Source organism: Danio rerio, chromosome 19 (genome assembly GCF_049306965.1).
Source record: "Danio rerio strain Tuebingen ecotype United States chromosome 19, GRCz12tu, whole genome shotgun sequence".
In the NCBI taxonomy this organism is placed as follows: domain Eukaryota; kingdom Metazoa; phylum Chordata; class Actinopteri; order Cypriniformes; family Danionidae; genus Danio; species Danio rerio.
In genome coordinates this window covers 45,116,926-45,138,082 of record NC_133194.1, presented here as the reverse complement: position 1 = coordinate 45,138,082, position 21,157 = coordinate 45,116,926, and the positions used below count along the sequence as shown (strand labels likewise).

Genomic DNA, 21,157 nt, shown 5'->3' with positions numbered 1-21,157 from the left:
AACCAGCAGCTGAGCACACACTGTAAAACATCTGAATTGTTGTTTTGGTCATTATAAAATTCCTTACCGTTTAAGTATTAGTGTTATTATGTTATTAATGACCTCCAGAATCATAAGCGTCTGTGCTCCGCGTCTGACACCTTTAAACGCCACCGCGGGTTTACTGCGTGTCAGGATTGCTTTCTGAGGCGCAAGTGATTTATTAAATGAAGAAAATATTGATGTAGCTTTTCCTACTGCAGCAAATTTCACTTTTACTGTTGATATTTGGCGCTAGTTAATCAGAAAGTGATATTGTTACTCGTTGGATGGAAATGCTGCTTTATCGCACGTCTTTTATGCGATAATCCAGTTTTGCGCACAAAGTTCATTCACATTTTTGCATGGAAATATAGCTATAGTAACATGTATTTATTGTTAGTAATAGTAATGGCATTGTAACGGGGGAAACAGTAATTAATTTGATTACTCGTTACTGAAAAAGATATCGTTGTTAGTAACGCCGTTTATTTACAGCACCGTTATTCCCATCACTGGCTAAGCGTGATTTGCACTGAACCAGAAACAAACCATTTAAGTAAAATTTTTAGCACAAGCAGCTCAAGATGCAGAATGCCTCACAGGTCTGCTCTTTACAGTGTGCATGGAAAACCGCTTCTGGATGAAAGCCCAGATTCCATGCAAATGCTCTCTGCTAAACACTGGCAAATGTTTTCTCCCAGCGGCTCTCGTCCATTGTGGGAGCTCACATGCAGAGCGGCGGATCAGTCCCCAGCGACCCCCGAGACTCATCTCTCTCTGTTCTCACGTACACACACGTCCATCTGAAGCTCCGGTCAGCATTGCCCACGCTGAGAGATCAGTGGGAGTGTGGCCGACGTCCCGCTCACATGTAAATCACTCACTTACCCCCAATGGAGGATGTTCATTGAGATCTATTATTACTCCGCCGACAGCTAGCTCTCTGCAACTCTCACATGGTCACCCACTGAAGCTAAGCAGGGCTGTGCCCGGTCAGTACCTGGATGGGAGACCACAAGGAAAAAATAGGTTGCTGCCGGAAGTGCTGTTCCAGCAGGGGCCAGCTCAACCTGCGGTCTCTGTGGGTTCTAACACCCCAGTATATTGAAGGGGATTCTATACAGCTCAGTGAGTGAGACTCTCTGTGGTCATGAAAAATTCCAGGATGTTCTTCGAAAAAGAGTAGGGGTTTAACCCCGGCATCCTGGCCAAATCTGGCCTCAGTCCATAACCATCCTCATATCATAATTGGCTTAATCACTCTGTCTCCTCTCCACCAATCAGCTGGTGTGTGGTGTGCGGTCTAGCGCAATTTGGCTGCCATGGCGTCATCCAGGTGGATGCTGCACACTGGTGGTGGATGAGGAGCTTGTGTGAAGGGTTTTGAGTGTCTAGAAAAGAGCTATATAAATGTAAGAAATTATTATTCTTAATTATTATTACTCAATTCTGCTTCACTATAGGGATGGGCAAATAATATAGAATCTTCAATTAAACATTGGCAAAAGGTGGTCGATTTCATACAAGTGTCAAAATGCTCATTTTGCTCAATATTCACGTGGACAATCTATCAAATATAAAGTGAAAGCATGTGAGAAGCAAAAACTTCCAAAGGATAAACAGGTGAAGTCAGAATTATTAGTTTCTTGAATTATTATCTGCCCTGTATATTTTTCCCCAGTTTCTGTTTAACGGAGAGCAGATCATTTCAACGCAGATCATTTCAACACATTTCTATTTCCAATATTTTTATTGCATTTTTTCCAGATATTATACAAACTTGCAAATGTATATGAAAAATAGAAGTCCTATCAGCAAAGAGATGACATGAAATACATAGCAATAAAAACAAGAAATCTGTAGAACTCTTTAAACAACCTTACATTTTTCTACCCCCTTCTATGCACCATCCCTCCCATCTCCCACCCCTCCCTATTTTCTGAGGCCTTCAATAAGTATGTAACGGTGAATCAAGACACTGATAAATAAATAATAAACATATAAACAAATAAATAATAACATTAGAAAAAAAATTATAAATAAAATAAATAAAAATAAATATATGGGTAAATACAAAGGATGAAAATGTAAAATAAAAACTAGAAGTCTCTCTTTCTCCCTTTCGAAATTCTAGTCAGCAGTTCCTGAAATGTTAAGGTTCTCAATGACTGACAGCATGGGACTCCATGTTTTGTTAAAGGAGTTCAGTGATCCTTTAAAACAATGTCTCAGTTTCTCAAGATAGATGCAATTAAGAACCTCTTTAATCCAGTTTTCTGATGAGGGAGGGGACACATGTTTCCATTTGAGGAGAATTGCGCGCCTGGCGAGCAAGGTGGCAAAGGCAATGACGCAGCGTGATGTTTGTGTAGTTGGGGATGGAAGATAACCAAAAAGGGCAGTCAGAGGGTCAGGAGTGATGATTATATTAAGAGCTTGAGAAAGAATTTTAAAAATGTTAGACCAAAAGGTTCTTAATTTTGAACATGACCAAAACATGTGAAGGTAATCGGCCGGTGACTGCTTACATCTGTTACAGGCATCACTTCTGTCTGGAAATGTTCTAGAAAGTTTGGCATTAGTGAAATGGGTCCTATGAAGTACTTTACATTGTAGTAGGCCATGTCTGGCACAAATAGATGAAGAATGAACTAAACTAAGAATGTCTTTCCATTGGTCCTCAGAAATCTCAATACCCAGATCTTGCTCCCATGTTTGTTTAAGTAAACCAGTTGGAGATGGAAGCAAATTTCAACACATTTCTAAACATAATAGTTTTAATAACTCATCTCTAATTACTGAGTTATTTTATCTTTGTCACCATGATGACAGTAAAGAATATTTTACTAGATATTTTTCAAGATTCTAGTATTCAGATTGAGGTGACACTTAAAGGTTTAACTAAGTTAACTATGAAAGCGTAATTAGGCAAGTTATTTTTATAACAATAAGTTTGTTCTGTACACAATCGAAAAAAAAAATAGCTTAAGAGGGCTAATAATTTTGACCTAAAAAAATGAAAAACTGCTTTTATTTTAACCAATATAAAACAAATCAGACGTTCTCCAGAAGAACAAATATTATTTGAAATACTGTTAAAAATTCCTCTATTAAACCTCATTTGGAAAATATTTGAAAAGGGAAAAAGTCACAGGAGGGCTGATAATTTTGACATCAACACTATGTTTATTATACTATATACTTTTAAAAGGTGTAATAGGTGATTGTCTTCAGACACTATTTTATTATGCTGGTTGAGAGTATGGAAACACTTTGCTTTGATGGTCCATTTGACTATTAGTAGACTGTCTGCTTAATATCTGTTGGTACTGCTCCTTCACCAAACATTTAACTGACTATAAGAAACTTTGCAAGTACATGTCAACCTACATTAACCCTAATCCTAACCTAACAGTCTACTTATAATCTAATGAGAATTAGTTGGCATGTACAGTTGAAGTCAGATTTATTAGCCCCACTTTGAATTTAATTTTCTTTTTTAAATATTTCCCAAATGATGCTAAACAAAGCAAGGGAATTTTCACTGTATGTCTGATAATATTTTTTCTTCTGGAGAAAGTCTTAATTGTTTTATTTTGGCTAAAATAAAAGCAGTTTTAAATTTTAAGGACAAAATTATTAGCCCCTTCAGGCACATTTTTTTTTCTCGATAACCTACAGAACAAACCATCGCTATACAATAACTTGCCTAATTCCCCTAACCTGCCTAGTTAACCTGATTAACCTAGTTAAGCCTTTAAATGCCACTTTAAGCTGCATAGAAGTGTCTTGAAAAATATCTAGTAAAATATTATTTACTGTCATCATGGCAAAGATAAAATAAATCAGTTATTAGAAATGAGTTAAAAAAAACTATTATGTTTAGAAATGTGTTGAAGAAATTTTCTCTCCGTCAATCAGAAAACAGGGAAAAAATAAAAAAGGGGGCTAATAATTCAGGGGGACTAGTAACTCTGACTTCAACTGTAGATGCAACGTGACTTAAATTTAACAAACAGACCTTCAAAATAAAATGTGACCGAAAGTATCTTCACATCCTGATAGCACTTATTAAATTAAGTTGTCAAAATGTATTTATATGTATTTTAATATTCTATAGACGGTGTGGGAACAAGGTTTGTCATGTCAAAATATTCCGATATGCTGTCCTACGTTCACAAACACAGTTCAGTAAAAATATTATCGATCTATTCATCGATCCATCTAGAAATTCATATTATGACTACATATTTCATGGCACAGTGGTTAGCACTGTTGCATCACAGCAAGAAGGTTGCTGGTTCGAGTCCAAACTGGGCCAGTTGGCATTTCTGTGTGGAGTTTGCATATTCTCCCAGTGTTGGTGTGGGTTTCCTCTGGGTGCTATAGACATGCGCTATGGGTGAATGAAATAAATTGGCTGTAGCGTATGAGTGTGTGTGTGAATGTAAGTGTGTATGGATGTTTCCCAGTACTTGGTTGCAGCTGGAAGAGCATCCGCTACTTAAAACATATGCCAGAACAGTTGGCGGTTCATTCCGCTGTGGCGACCCCTGATATTTAAGGGACTAAGCCGAAGGAAAATGAATGAATTTCATGCCTCTGAAAGACAGAAGTGGATGTAATGTACATGAAATTAGTCGATCACTGATCATTTTTAAAATGATCAATGACAGTAGTATTAAAAATACACTAACTGAACTGAACTGAAAATACAATAAAAAATGTAATCAAAAGGAGGGCTTGTGTATCAGAAAAACTTTTTACATACTTTATGAACCCCCTTAAACACTTAATCATGCCTGCGGTGTAGTTCATAAAATGTTTACAAAGGGAAAGGCAAAGCATCAGATGAAGCCAGAGCTGTTATAGGGGTTATGCGGAGCTGATATTAATCTCTAATTCCTTCCTTTCCTCACTTAAAGAAATCCTATCCTATTTTCCGGTGTGCTTCATCAGGGTGACAATTCTTATCAGCAGTTCCTTTCCTTACAAATGTTACTGGACAGCTTGCAGGAAAAAAAAAAGTTTGCAGTTGCATTTTTGGGGAGGAGTCGGGGGCGGTTTCATTTCCAAATGCACTTGTAACTCTCGCACAGATGGAGTCCATCTGTGTTATTTACTGTGAACAGAAGCTGCATGTACATTAGTTTTGTTTTAAAATGCACAGGTTTTGCATCCACATTATTCCTGAGATTTGATCCGCAAAAAAAATGATAAGTTCAGGAAATACAGACCCTCCACTAAAAGACAGAAAATATGACTTTACAAACTGTGTAAATAAATCATATGAATATTTTCATATTAGTCAATAATATTCATGAAATTAATTTAAAAACTGAATAAATATAGATTTACAGACATTTACACTGTAAATAAACAGAAATAATGATGGGCTAAAAATCTGTAGTTTCCTTGTGGGTCATGACTATCGTTTTGCTTTCTTTCCATTAACTTATACAGTTGGGAAAACAAATACTATGGAAGTCAATGGTTACAGATTTCCAACATTCTTCAAAATATCTTCTTTTGTGGAGAATCCCATAAATGTTTAATACCACACGAGGGAGAGTAAAAGATGAGGTAGTTTTTGATTATAGTGTGAATAACCTCTTTAAGACAGAAATGGTCTGAATTAGCATTTTGCATCATCAGCATGACCCACATGCACACTGACAGTTTCCTTGCAATCATTTCTCTCTTTTTTCACTGAACGGAGTTTTAGGTTTCAGCATAAGCCCAGGGTGTGTCCGGAGCCCACGGGCACAGGCTAGGACTGAAATAAGAGGACTAGGCAGAAGAATAGCTCTTAACTGTTCGTAGGAGGCGCATGTCCTGTCTCACACAGTCCCACGGTCCAATTCACACAGCTGGGGGCTGTGAAGAGGGCTTGAAGAGCCAAATCTGGATGACTCAGAGAACCGGAGGGCCACATCAGTGCTGCAAGACAGGAAAGAAAGGCTGAAAGGCTGAGAATATTCATTCATTTGCGCACTTTACTGACAAACACCCCCTGCGCTGGGCTTTTTCCTGTCACTGAAGTCCTGCTCTCTGTACCTTGAGTTTCTTGTGGAGCTCCTGCTGAGTAGAAAGGATGGGCAGGTCGAATCCGCCGCCTCCCACCGAACAACTCAAAAACATCTGGCACTTGGCATAGCAGTGGGCTTCTCATACTGTGGGACCCGCATGCAGATATTCAAGGTTTTTTTTTTTTTTTTGGAGGATATCTGACACTTACATTAAGCTAAAACAACTGTGTGTGTGAGTTTAACCTTCTCCTGCTTATAAGTTTCCACTCTTTCAAGTAAGAGTTTAACCCCTCACACCAAAAGAGAGATGGTATCAGATGGTAATACCATGTTATTTTGATTTATGTGTTGTGTTGATGGAAGATTAACTACACCATGTACCTTTGAGCAAACTGTTTTTACACTCTTGTTTTTGCTGCACTTTTCAGATGACCGAAGGATACCCAAGAAGAATTTGATGACATAATCAAATTTTCATAATGTTTTCATAATGCAGCACCAAAATACAAATTAACCTTCATTACAAAATAATAACAATATTATTCCGTTGCCAGCCATATCTTTTAAACCACTAGATTTCATTTAAGATATACTGAAATAAGTGCAGGTCAGAATGAGTGTTTTATTTTCCATAAATACACATTAAACTGAATGAAGATGGGACATTATTTCACCCATATTTAGTGTTTTGGGTATCACAGAGGCACAGTGGGTAGCACAATCGCTTCACAGCAAGAAGGTTGCTGGTTCTAGCCCCGGCTGGGTCAGTTGGCATTTCTGTGTGGAGTTTGCATGTTCTTCCTGTGGGTTTTCTCCAGGTGCTCCGGTTTCTCCCACAGTCCAAAGCCATGCGCTATAGGTGAATTGAATAAGCTTAATTGGCCATAGTGCATAAGTGTGAATGCAAGAGTGTATGGGTGTTTCCCAGTGTTGGGTTGCGGGTGGAAGGGCATGCGCTGCAAAAAAAACATATGCTGGGTAAGTTGGCGGTTCATTCTGCTGTGGTGAATCCTGATTAATAAAGGGATTAAGCTGAAAATTAATGAATGAGTGAATATTTAGTGATTTCCCAACACAATCTCACGGCAATTCGTAACTTTTTCATTTAGTGGCTAATTTGTATGAGTTCGTACGATCTAATTCGTACAATTTAGTACAATTTGCTTTTCCCCCAATGACGGTTGGGGTTAGGGGTGGGGTTAGGTGCCACGCCTCCTTTTTAAAATCGTATCATTTCGTACGACTGAAATCGTACGAATTCGTATGAATTAGCCACTAAACTGGCAAAACATAAAATACTTACGTTTTCTCGTGAGATCAGGCTGGATTTCCTCCACGCAAGTTATTTTTAAACATTAAAGTACACTTCACTGCATTTTCTATGTTTTTAAAACCACTTTTGTTAATTTAATTTGACGCAGACACCAAAATAAAGCCTAAAAACATACTTCAGTAATTTTGTCAGTGCCAACAGCAAAGTGGTTAGGTGCACTGACATATAGCACCATGGTGCTCACAGCGACCCGAGTTTAATTTCTGGCTGAAGGTACTTTGCCAACCGACCATTCCCTCTCTCTGTTCCCAGTGCTTTCCTGTCTGTAACCTCCACTATACTTTCCAATTAAAGGTGAAAACCCCCTAAAAATAATTTAGTAATCTTTGCTTTGTTTTGAATTTTATTTATATATTTGTAATTGTAGCAGCACTTAGAAATGTTTATTAATATACAATTGATGACAAAAATATTAGACCTTCTGTGAAATTTTTATTTATATTATAATATTTCTGAAGTGCCCATTTTTAAACAATTTTAAAACAACTTAATTTTTTTTAACCTTTTTAAAACAAGTAATCTCCTTGGTCTTTGCCATGATGACAGTAATATTTAAAAAAAAAAATCCAAAATAGCATTCAGCTTAAAGTCAGGCTAGTTAGCTAAATTAGGTCATTGAACAACAGTGGTTTGCTCTGTAGCAAATCAAGAAAAAAAATCCTAAGGGGGAGAATAATATTGAGAAGGTTTTACTTCTTTTGAAAATTTCTTTTTAACTTGAGCCAGACTTAAAGAAATAAAACTTGCTTCAGAAGAATAATATAATCAGAATACTGTATCCTTATTATTATATATTTTCTGTGCTGTTAAACATTATTGATTCATTCATTTTCTTTCGGCTTAGTTCCTTTATTCATCAGGGGTCGCCACAGCGGAATGAACCGCCAATTTATCCAGCATATGTTCTAAACAACCCTTCCAGCTGCAACCCAATACCGGGAAACATGCATACACATTCATTTCAGCCTCTGGCACCTAGAGCACACTTACACTATGCTATCCGGTGCCCAGGCCCGTTTCCCAGATCGTCTGAGAAGTGTGAGTGCTCTGAATTGGGCTCAGGTGCGGTTCACTTGACCTGCCCTGGCCCGGTTGGAAGAGGTGTGTCACAGTGAGGTTGACTTGGGCTCGGTACGCTTGAAGAGTGAGTGCAAAGCGTGCCTGAGCCTGAAACTGAAGACGAGCCGTGACTTTTAAGGGACTGTTTCATATGTATTTATTAATTATTCTTACTGTTCAATTAATTCAAACTGTCATTGATTAGTAAAAACGCAAACTCCTCACTGCATGATAGCTGCACCTTTAGTGAACTTCCTAATTCCTGCAGCATGAGAAATTTATGACTGTTTATGAGAGTCAAAAGTGGCTGATCTGATCGGCGAAATATTTGACTGTGTCACTGCATCCCAAACGACTAAAACAATATAACTAAAGAAATGTCCACTGTGCTGAGCGAAAGCGCTTACTGAACAGTGCATCATCAATGACGTAAGCATGCTCAGGCGCAAATGCAATGTGAGTGCAGGCTGTAGGGGGAGCTCTGCACAAGAAGTTAGGCCAGAGGAGAAATGGTCGTGTCCAACTGAGCCTGGTTTCTCTCAAGGTTTTTTTCCTACACTTTTGTCAATTGGTCAAGTTTGTTCCTCACCGCTGTTGTCACTGGCTTGCTTGGTTTGGAACTTGTGGAGCTGCGCATCGATGGATCTGCTCTTCAGTGTTTGGACTCTCAGCAGTGAAAATTAAACCACACTGAACTGAACTGGACAGACAAAGTTTCAATTTACTAAAACTTCTATGTCAAGCTGCTTTGACACAATCTACATTGTAAAAGCCCTATAGAAACAAGGATGAATTTAATTGAATTCACACAGTCATGCACTATGGCCAATTTTAATTTATTCAATTCACCTATAATGCATGTGTTTGGACTGTGGGGAAAACCGGAGCATCCGGAGGAAACCTAAGTCAATACAGGGAGAACATGCAAACTCCACACAGAAATACCAACTGACCCATGCAGGACTCCAACCAGTGACCTTCTTGCTGTGAGGTGACAGTGCTTACCACTGAGCCACCGAGTCGCCCTGTTAAACATCACTTTGGAAATATTAGAAAAAAAGGTACAATAATTTATTATATATGATAATTTAATTTAGCCAAATAATTTAGCCATTAATTTAGCCAAATAATTTAGCCTTAAATTGCATTTTTATTGTATTTAGGGGTTGTTGGCATTAAATTAACAAATAACAATGATGCAAAAAATCGTGTAGTAATGCCCAATAAAAACACACACATTAAATGCCTTTGTTAACTGATCCTGATGCATCCTTTCCGAACCATTAACTGCACCACAGGCATCCAAATTTTTCACTAATAAAGATCAGTTGACAAACAGCAGATACGAAACCAGCTGCCTGGATGACCTTCCCAAAGGCTCTGCGACCCACATCCCAATCCTTTCATCTCTCGCCTGCCTTAAAATGTAGCGCTGCTAAAAATAAGCTGTTTTACTGAATGAGAGCAGCTACACTCCTAATCCACCCTAGACACTGACTATAGTATTGTGGTGCTAGTTAACAGATGAATGAGGCAGTTCCCGCCCCCCGTTTCTCCTTCCTCCACCCCTTCGCTTTCCCGTTTACACACACACACACACACACACGCAGTCATGCGCTGCAGTCATTCAGGGGCTCAGCGTGGAGCTGCACACACACACAGCGACATGGCAAGACGAGCTGAGCGCTGTGTGATGATATCAGTGTGTTTGCTGCTGCTGCCGCTGTGCTGGGGTAAGTGAGACACAGACGCTTTACCATTCTTAAATGAGATCTATTTCTAAGTGAGATCAGTGGAAGATATAAAAAGTGGAGCATTTGCATGTGTTTGGTGTTGGAGGCTGAGGAAGTTGTGAAAAAAGTGGTAACTTGTGATTGCTTTCTTAGTTTTTCTAGGGATCACTTAGCAAGAAAAAACTTGTTTGCTCATGTCTATAATACCTGTACTTATTTTGAAAGTGTTCTGAACATATTTTCTTCTTGCAATGAAATTCAGTGGGATTAAAAAGAAAATACTAATAATAATAACATATAAAAATAAAATTGCACCTCAATGACTTTCATTACATGAAAATCATTATTCAGAATATTTTTTTTGTGTTGCACTTTTAGGGTTTAGGGATCAATTCTTAACAGTAATTTCACTTAAATACACTTTTAATTTAATTGCCAAGTAGTCAAACTCAATCGTGGGGTCTTAATTAGGGATCTTAAAGGAACAGTTCACCCAAAAATGTAAATGGTGTCATAATTTACTCCCCATTAACTCACCATTGAGTTTTTCTTGTTCTGTTGAACAAAAAAGAAGATATTTTGAAGAATGTTGGAAACCTATAACCATTGACATCCATAGTAGGAAAAACATATACTAAACTCAGAAAAAAGGTACTCAGTGGTACAAATAATGTTCCTTAAGGACCAATTTTGTACCTTTGTAAAAGTTGTACCTAACATGGTACCTCTTTTGATACTTCACTCTCAGAAATAAAGGTACGCGAGCTGCCACTGGGGTGGTACTTTTTCAAAAGTATTTGTACTTGAAGAGTCCATATTGGTACCTAAAAACTATATATTAGTACCCAAACATTTTATGAGGAACACTTTTGTACTTTTTATGTACTAATATGTACCCTTGAGGTATTAATATGGACCTTTCAGCTATAAATGACAGATCATGACAGATCATGTACCTTTATTTCTGAGAGTGTACTTATGATACATACTACTTTTTATGGTACAGCTAAAATGAAGATACATAGTTATATTCTTAGTAAAAAGGTACAAAAGTGTTGGACAACTCCTTCTTTATTAAAACAAATATGACTGGAAAGGGAAAGTGATTTTATGAATAATTTCCATACTAAAACATTAATCATCATTTAAAAACATATTTAAAGAAACTCATAAACATTAATTACTAAGACCTATTAAACAAAACAACTGGTAAAATTTAAAACTATAGATATTGTAAATTAAAAATAAGGCATTTTTAACAAACATTTGCTAAGCATTCTCATAAATACATTTATATTATTGATATCTGCACCTTTTGGCGTTTGCTTTCCACTATACGCACGCGAGCTAGCAAAAGTCCTGCATATGCAAAGTGTTCATGCAGACATTTTAGCATTGTGAAAGTAATTACAATACTTTTGCATGATTACATTTTTTTAAGTAAATAAATTACTTTTAGATGATTACAAAGCTATTGTGTGAAGATTAGAGAAAAAATGTTTTATATTGTAGATGGGAGAATGTGTTTCTGTAACATTTTGTGAAAAGTGCTGAGAAATGTTTAGCAAAAATGCATCTTTTGATTAAATAGATTAGATAAGAGTATTTTTTATTCTTGTATTATTGTAAATGAAAAGGTGCATTTACACAAAAATAAACGTTTTTAAAAACATTATGTATTTGATGTTTTATATTTACTGAAAATAAATTGACGCATTTTGGATAAAGCAAAGGAACACATTTGACACAGTTAAAGTGCAAAGTGTCTTGTCACTGTAGTGGTACCTTCATGGATCAGATTTGTACCATTGATGAAAGTACAACATCGTATATGCAGGTTTAAAAAAAAAACCAAAGGTACATTTTGGTTTCCCATGGCACAAATCATGTCCTTAAAGGTACAAACTGCAATGGTACACATTTGTTTTTTTGTCGTAAGGTACAATTCTGTTCCATAAAATGGTACTGCCCTAGTGACAGTGAGAGTTTTCTGAGAGTAAATGGAAGTCAGTGGTTACAGGTGCAACACTCTTCAATGTTCTTTTGTTTTCAACAGAACAAAGAAACTCCAATAGGTCTTGAACAAGTGAAGAGTGAGTAAATGATGTCAGAATTTTCATTTTTGTGTGAACTCTCCCTTTAGACACAGTCATGCAGCATAAGGCATTAATAAGTGCTTTATAAATACTAATAAACAGCCAATATACTAAATGCATATTAATAGGCAACCAGTTAATAGTCCTAACTGGTCCTCAAACTGCGTTTCACTAAAAAACAAAAGCATAATTTTATTGATTTTGTTGAAGCAACCTGATGTATGTTCAGTGATTTTATGTTAAGGTATTGATGCACAAAATATGCGACTCAAGAGCACTGCCAGAAAAAGACCATGCTGTGTGAATCTGGTTTTGATCTGTGCACAAGAAAACTTTTCCATCTTCAGAAAGCAGTCAGGATTGATGCTGTAAACTGAAAGAATGTATGCTGACAGATTCATTGCATCAAAATTATGATGCTTAATCCCTCAAAACACATGAACAGTTCACCAGCACAATTACATTAAGGAGTTATAATCAGTTTATATAAAATATTCTTATTTTTCGTGCCTGCAACCATTTAGATTTACAAAAGTACATAGAAAGTGTCATCAAAGTGCTTCAAAGTTTCAAATAACTTGTGAATATTTAAAAATATGCAATAATCTTTCAGTAAAACAGATCCAATTTACACTGAATAATATTTAAACATATTTATCAGTTACATATAACTAAGGCACTATTCATGCTATTAATAAGTAATAAATATTGCCTTAAACTCCTAATTGTCTGTATATTAATAGTTATTAAGGTGGTAGTTGGGTTTAGGCATTGTAGAATGAGATCATGCACAAATATAAGTGCTTTATAAGTGCTAATAAACTGCCAATATCTTATTAATAGGTAAGTAATAAGTATTTGTACTTAAATTAAAGTGTTTCCTATTTAATTATTCTGGTTAATTAAAATATAATCATGCTGAATTTTAATAAAGATTAAAAATGTCTTCCTAAAATTGGGATTGTTTGAAGGATAGTTGCAAAGTATAAAGATTGACAAAAATGACAATGGATCAGTATTTTAGAAATGCACTGATGCAGAGTCTTTTTGTTTCAAGCCTGAGAGATTATTCCTACATACAGTACAATATATCTATTGTATTACTGAAGATAAAAGAGGAGTATTTCTTGTCTAATGCATTCTGTTCAATTTTGTCTGAGCAAGTATTGCGCAAAATGACAAAGAACAAAAGAAGCCGGAGCATTAGTCAGGATGGCACTTGCTAACGCTGCATAATCCTGCTCATTTGTAAATTTAGCACTCAGAGTCATGCTGGAGATATAACTGTATGGAAATTCCCAGGAAAAAGCACACAAAAGTGCATCCTTATGGAGTTGTATGACATCGCAAACTCTTCGGCATGACAGACGGCCTCAGGGGGTCAGAACAATCACGAGGGCAAAGTAATCCCGCAGCGTGTTCCTCGCACAGCTGTTTTCTGTCGACGCACACTCACAGATCTCACTTCCTCCTCTTGTTCTCTTCATTGACTACCAGCAGAAACAAGCAGGAATTTGTTCTTTTGTGTGGAGGAAGTGACAGAACATCCATGACTTCAGAACTACAATAAGTGATAATTAGCAAAAGAGGACTGAATGATGTCTTAAGCGAGAATAAAACCTTCGCTGGTAAAGATTTACCACCAATACAAACAGCTGCATTACACATTCCTAGCAGAACAAATGAGTTGCCTGCTTTTAATGCGTGTAGGATTCCGATTGAAACTTGGCAGATTTACATGCTCAACTGCGCCTGTTGATGTCTTGAATTAATTACTTTAAAACAGAAGATAAAGTGAGAATTAATAAAGCAGATGTCATGAGAGGAGTAACATGCGTGTTGTGGGTTTACTGCTGGACTGAACTCACTGCCTCCTGCGGTTTTTGGGGGAAGCGATAAGGAGAAGCGTTGGCCAAAATTCATTATGGGAGTGAGGTCTTACCTTGAGGATATTTTCGTAACTTTGGGTTCATGCTTGTTTTGACATTTCTTTAGGATAACATCTTGAAATCACAAGTTTTGGGGGCTTTGAATGACTGATGGTAGTTAGGGGGAGTTGAAGGGTCAGCCTGACTACATTTCCCAACGGTTCACAAGGAACTATGTTGGTCAGTAATTGCTATTACATGTCAATCTCAGCTAAGAAGCATAAGTATTTTTCAGATTTTAATACTAAAGTTAACATATTTGCAGTCAAATAGATGGGCTTTCAAAAGGCAAATGCATGCTCTCAACACATGCACACTACAAAGATTCATCCTTATCCAGCATCTGTGGTATTCCTCTCCAAAATTAATGAACAACAAAAATGGTTCTATATGATCTCAAAATGCATTTGTGGACATCTCTTAATGTCCTTATACAAGTACTCTTCACCTTATATTAATGCACTTTGAAATTGGCAAAAAAAATCGAGTTGGATTTGGGCTTGTGTGAAAAAGCGTTAATGCAAATGGAAGATACAGTAGAAACACATCTGCTGAATAAACTCTGATGTAGCGAACATTACACCCATGTGACCAGTCAGCTTTCTTCATTATGCTTGCCTTGTTTACTGTTGGTTACCAATACATACATGGCTGTGTTTACGCATGTGTTATGTATAATATAATATCTTTTATATTAATTTAAATTGTTTGATAGAAATCATTTAATCACCAGAATTCGTCAGCACTTTGTCTTAAGTAATTTGTTTTTGATCTTGTTCATTCTGGCTCTTGACTGCATATGCAAATTTAAATTAAAAACATGTAGTTTGTGCACAGCTTAACTTTTCTAATCACACATGTGATTTGAATTGTTTTCAGAATCAAAGAAATACGAGCCATAGCCTATATTTTTGTGAAAAGTAAATTACATTGCTCCAGGTACGTTTTAGATGACAAATCCACTAGAGGGCGCTGTTTATTATTATTTTTTTGCAAATCTGAAATGCTACTTATGCTGCTCTCACACAAGATGTGGATGAAGCGTCAAGCGTGAGTGATTTACATGTTAAGACAACACAAAAGACATGAACAGACATCCTGTGGCGCGAATAAAGTTGCGCGAGTTGAGCATTTTGCTCGTCTGATGCACTTATTGTGGAAGTGGAAGTTGGAAAATTAACTTCAGGGGTAAACCAATCATGAGCTTGCTCTTTTAGGGGAGTGATTGAGACCAAAGTCCCTTTAAGGCAAGTCATTTCACTCAGCGGCTATCTTTATTCACCATATTGCGATCGATGATTGGCTCATGTACTAGTAGGCGGGGCTTTATTCACCATATTGATCATTATACTTTTCCCCATTCAAAAAGATACAAGTGACATGTCTTGTGTATTCTTTAGTCTTTGTTATGATGTAGTGCCTGTTGTTGGTGTCCTGAGGGGAAATCCTCTTTCTGAAACTGGACAACAGTTCATCAAACTAAGCTTGGCTCATTCAGAAGCACTGCTGAAAGCTTCCATCATCCAGGTATAGTTCTGGAAAAGCTCATGAGCTCTCGAGCTGGGTGCACCTTTGAAAGTATCTAGTGGACTCAAGACACAGCGCCGAACAAATTAATGCTGTTTTTCAGCCTTCCTAAAGCACATAAACACAGCTACTCTCTCAATAAAATCCATGTTAGCCATTTAGCAACAAAGCTAAAGTCACTTGTCAGAAAGAAGTCCTGCCCATGATGCGAATCTGCGTCTATTGTGAGCTGAATTTCACGCGGGGATAAAGCAAGTAAACTCAAACATGTTCATGCATCTGTTTACATGCGAATAGCTTGATTTATTTGCGCATTCTGAGTCTGGTGTGAACACAGCATAACAGTACATTTTGCTGTACATTTCAAAAACATTCTTATACCACACATTCATTAAAAGACAGTTTTTGTCATACAGATATCCTAGTGAAACACTGACCTAAACCCAACCAATAGTGTTTTCAAATGAAAGATTAAATTAAGAGAAAAGATCACCACAACCACATAGTCTTACATGGCATTTATCTCTTTTGAGGAACTGTGCATCACCAGACTCGAATCTGAGTTTATTTGATTACAAATCATTGACATCACTAAGCTGTGTGGTGATATTTAAATAGTGTTGTGCAAAAAAACGGCACAAAAAAAAGATCCTTCATTCATTGATAACGTCACTGTACTTATCATTAGTGTGAAGAGGAAATTTCATGAGTTCACACTTAGCTGACGATTGGTAATAAGCTTGTTTGGCATGCTGTCCCGGGAGAGAGCCCTGAGCTCATGAGATCCTCGAGCACAAGGCTCCCTCGCGTTTGCAGGGCGAGAGGAGAGTTTGAGCTTAGGTAGATTTCAAGACCCCCCTAACCACCCCACCCTACTGCTGCTTAAGGATTGGAATTGGAAGGTGGGATTATGACTATGGTGCTGATTGTGTTTAGTCAATTTACTTATGTCTCATGTTTTGAACTGTGGGAGGAAACCGGAGGACCCGCGGAAAACCTACGCAAGCACGTGGAGAACATGAACTCCACACAGAAATGCCAACTGGCCGGGTAGAGACCCAAACCAGAGGCATACTTGCTGTGAGGCCACAGTGCTAGCCACTGGGCCGCCGTGCTGCCCTAAAGAGGAAAAAGAGAGGGGGTGGAGGGGGGGATTCTTCATGATGAAGATGACTAAAGGAAATATGCTTGGTTATAAATACTGAGCCAGGAATCATTTGATTGGTGGTTGGTGAATTAGCTTGACTCGGGGCCAGCCGTGTCAATCATAAGCACGTTATCCTCACGAAATTAGTTTATAAATAAACTTCACTTAATGGCGTCATACTGTCCCAAAGCATTCATTTTTCATACAAACTACAGTATGTTGAAGAACATTTTTGCGCTTTCACAAAAATGTAAGCTAAAGCATATGCTTCCAATTAGCTTGTGTTGGTCATTGCATTAAACTGTTCATAAGAGGTCAACACAGAACTGGACTGTTTTCTGAAAAGTCTGAAAAGTTAATGGAGAAACAGCAACAAACTACTGAAGACAGCAGAAAAATAGCCCGTGTGTTTAAAGGTGATACAATATATTGCAACTTTTACTCTAAATGGACAATAATGAATCTTTCTAATGTGCATGTGTTGAGACCAGTGAAGTTTACATTGAAAGGCCATGCAATTGGGCTTCAGTTTAAATCACATTTTTGAGGTTCGTTCCCAGCTTTCACTGCTTTTTAGGCTTTCGTGTTCCAGCTTGTTTGCTCTGTGACTGATGTGACAGTGCTGGGTTTTATAGCCTATACTGAAAGCATGAAGTTGGACAAAGGCCAGACAGTATGCTGAACCGCTACAAACTCAGGAACTTAGCTCATATCTCACCGGCAATGACACGAGAGCAAGCAAGAGTGATAACAGGAATAAAAAGCAAACCACACGTTTACAGCTTAGCTTCATTAAGTTTCCTCGATGAAGGAGAAACTTGAAAAATCATTTAGCAGGGCATGTGAATACCTTCACCCTGAAATCCACCATGCTAACTGTAAGCAGACAAAACGTCACGCTGTTATTTTTGTTTCTTTATTTGGCAAAGCTATCTGATTAAGAGGGCACGGTGATGTTTGGATAAGTACTCATAGCATGAGTCTAGCGTGAGACTCAATTCACACTTAATAGACAGTGATTGTTTTGACCTCGAGATGATGACTGTAAAGTAAACAGCACGTCGTATATTAACCACAGACCCTGCCAGACATCTCCATATCTCTGATAGCTAAAGCGTTTAGCCTCATGCTGTTTATGGCACCACTTGTTTATTGGTGTTGATCCAGGTATTAACTCTGCCCTGTTTCCCATGAATCTCAAGAGAAAGTGGAAAGGCTTTGCTTACAGATGGCTATTAGTACACAGATGACAGTCTCCAAAGAAGAATGGCTGCAAATGGTTTGGTTTGAGGAACTATAAGGACAACCTCGTGATGCAGTGTAAAAATAAAGCACTCGAGAGTTTTTTTTTTAGTTCTTGTTGCCTTCAGGGATGATTGTAATGATAAAGCAAGGCAAGTCTGGAAAAAGATTTAAAGTCTTAATGGCAAACAGCCATAACGTAAAAGCCAAGTGTTGTTTCTTGAGCATGTGTGGCAAAAATATATTTTCTGCTGAGTCTGGTTTATGAAGCTGTCAATCAAACACTATTCTGTGTTTAAAAATAATCTTCACGATGTTGAACTGGGATTAATTTAAGATAAACAGCAGGGCTCGACTGCCTGATGGCCTGGGGAAAGCGTGCTGGACGCTCAGGACAGTAGACTTAATTGGGGCAGTGCTGCCTTGTCACCAAAGTTTAATTTGGCTGCAACTGTTTGTCAATTGTGTGAAAATAGGGTGCTTTTTACACCTAGAAGATGGTTTCGGAACCTTTCTCAGGCCCCGTTTACACTAGTGTGTCTTAGTTTTAAAATGGCGTTTTAGATCAAAAACGATCTACGTCCACACTAGCATTTCACCTAGCGTTTCTGAACATATCTCTGTCCACACTACGCCACCAAAAACGTATATCACGTGACCATGGGCATGCGCGTTCTAGTATAAACAAGAGCATGCGTCTCGCTCGGCATTTGGATATTGTTTGTCAACATACGCCGGTTGAACAATGAACGTGATGGCAAAGAAAGCAAGAGAGGTATTTTTGTGGACAGAGGGCGAGTTGTTACTAAACGTAACAAATGAATAACTGCACAATGGCGCCTAAAACAGACAATAGTGCAAACAACGCTCTCATTTCTGTGTCCATGTTGTTGTTTACAGTAAAGGCTGATCTGCTGTCTCCTGGTAGCGTTAAAGCCATGTGTTATAGTCATGTGATAGGGGCTTGATGAATAAGGGAAGGATACGCAATGACACAAAAGCCCCAACCAGGTAGCGAATCTCCGCAGCCCCGCCTCTGTTTTCAGATGTCTCCGTTTTCCCCCATCCACACTGAGACGGAGAATGAAAACAGAATGCAAACAGGCGCTTAAAAACTCTGGTGTATTGTGGACAGATGGCGTAACCGTAGCAAAACTTATGCGTTTTCAAACTAAAATGCATTAGTGTAAATGGGGGCTCATTTGCCCAGTTAGCATTGTTCGTTTGGCATATGTGAATCCTCGCACTCGGATCCGCGAGTGAGCGTGCCTGAATGAGAAACAAACTCTTGTGCGGATCGATTGTAGTGAGAAAGCAAAATGATCCAACGAACTAATGAACCAGGCTATATCACAGTGTGTTATGGTTGTGTAATAGCCATATATATGGCTATATGAAGAGAGAAATACAGTATGATTCGGGCAGGATGTCATTCCGACCGGCAAATGTGCGTTTCATGTGGAATATGAAAGTGAAACCATGCTGAAACATCACCGAGTGCTGTTTATCCGTTAGGAAAATTGACCGGAATTTACCATCTGATCATTTTTCCATATTTTAATATAGTAGTATTTTGTATTAGGCCTATTGTTTTGTTCATTTCTGCACTCACACCTCGAAAGAAAGATCATCATTGAACTGCTTGATGATCACACTGCAGTCTCGGTTCATCTGTGATTTCTCTCTGTAATGTACGCCTATAATGCAGAATTATAGCCAATTTTTTAATAGATTAATTGAATAGATAGATTTTTACAAATTTTGACAACTGAAATGAGGTTATGAGAAAGTCTTGCCTCCCTGATTTATATTTGGTGGCAATGTCTGTGTACATTTTGTCTGTGTACACAATTAAAATGTACATTTTCGCTTATTATATATAGGGCAGCACTGTGGCGCAGTGGGTAGCACAATCGCCTCACAGCAAAAAGGTCACTGGTTCGAGCCCTGGCTGGGTCAGTTGGCATTTCTGTGTGTCTGGCAATTTGGTGCTCCAGATTCCCTCACAAGTCCAAAGACATGTGGTATACGTGAATTGGGTAAGCTAAACTGTCTGTAGTGTATGTGTGTGGGTGAGTGTGTATGGATGTTTCCCAGTGATGGGTTGCAGCTGGAAGGGCATCCGCTGCGTGAAACGTGCTGAAAAAGTTGGTGGTTCATTCCGCTGGAGCGACCAAAAAGAAAATGAATGAATATATATATGGTCACACTTTACAATAAGGTTCATTAGTTAATGCATTTACTAACATGAACTAATCATGAACAACACTTGTACAGCATTTATTAATCATAATTGAACATTTACTAATGCATTATTAATATTCAAGTCCATGCTTGTTAACATTAGTTAATGCACCATGAGTTAACATGAACTAACGATGAACTACTGTATTCTCATTAACTAACGTTAACTAACATGAACAAATATAGTAGTGAATGTATTGTTCATTGTTTGTTCATCTTAGTAAATGCATTAATTAACATTAACTAATGAATCTTATTGTAAAGTGTGACCATAAATATATATATATATATATATTTTTTTATTTTTATTTTTTATTTTTTTATTTAGTTACATTATAAATTTCTTAATTGTCAGTTGCATTCAAAGAAAAGTTATGCTAAAGTTCTATTTGGATTTTGACACATTATTTAAAATATGTGGCTAAAAATAGCTAATTACTTATTTTTTTGCTGGGGCCAATGAAAATTTTGGCAGGGCAAGTAGAAATCTGACTTCAGCAGCTCCGTGCACGTAAACAAAAGTGCCAATCTGATTGGTGGAGGTTTTAACGTCAAAAAAAAAAAAAAAAAAAAAGAGCATGAGGTGTTTCTTTCAAAATGACACTTTTACGCCTGTCATTTTTCGCGTTGGTGTGCACGCTCACATTGGCGCCCTTTATTTAGTCATGAAAATGCTAGCAAAAAGCGTGAACAGGCCTTTACATTAATAAAAGTAAATACAATGTACTTACTGTGTTCATAATGCATTGCAGAACACTTCTGAGGTTACTGAGGGGTAAGTTTAGGGACAGGTCTGTG

The 21,157-nt window shown here is 37.6% G+C and overlaps 1 protein-coding gene across 2 annotated transcripts in view; it reads left to right on the top strand.

The window, feature by feature from the left end:
* The first annotated feature begins 10,061 nt into the window (after nt 1-10,061).
* si:ch211-191i18.2 overlaps nt 10,062-21,157 on the top strand; it is a 30,486-nt gene continuing 19,390 nt past the window's right edge. The window contains exon 1 of one of the 2 annotated variants that reach the window (XM_073930955.1): nt 10,062-10,175. In XM_073930955.1, the coding sequence (XP_073787056.1) occupies nt 10,109-10,175 (67 nt within the window). In that variant the 5' untranslated portion in view covers nt 10,062-10,108. 2 annotated transcript variants of the gene reach the window in all.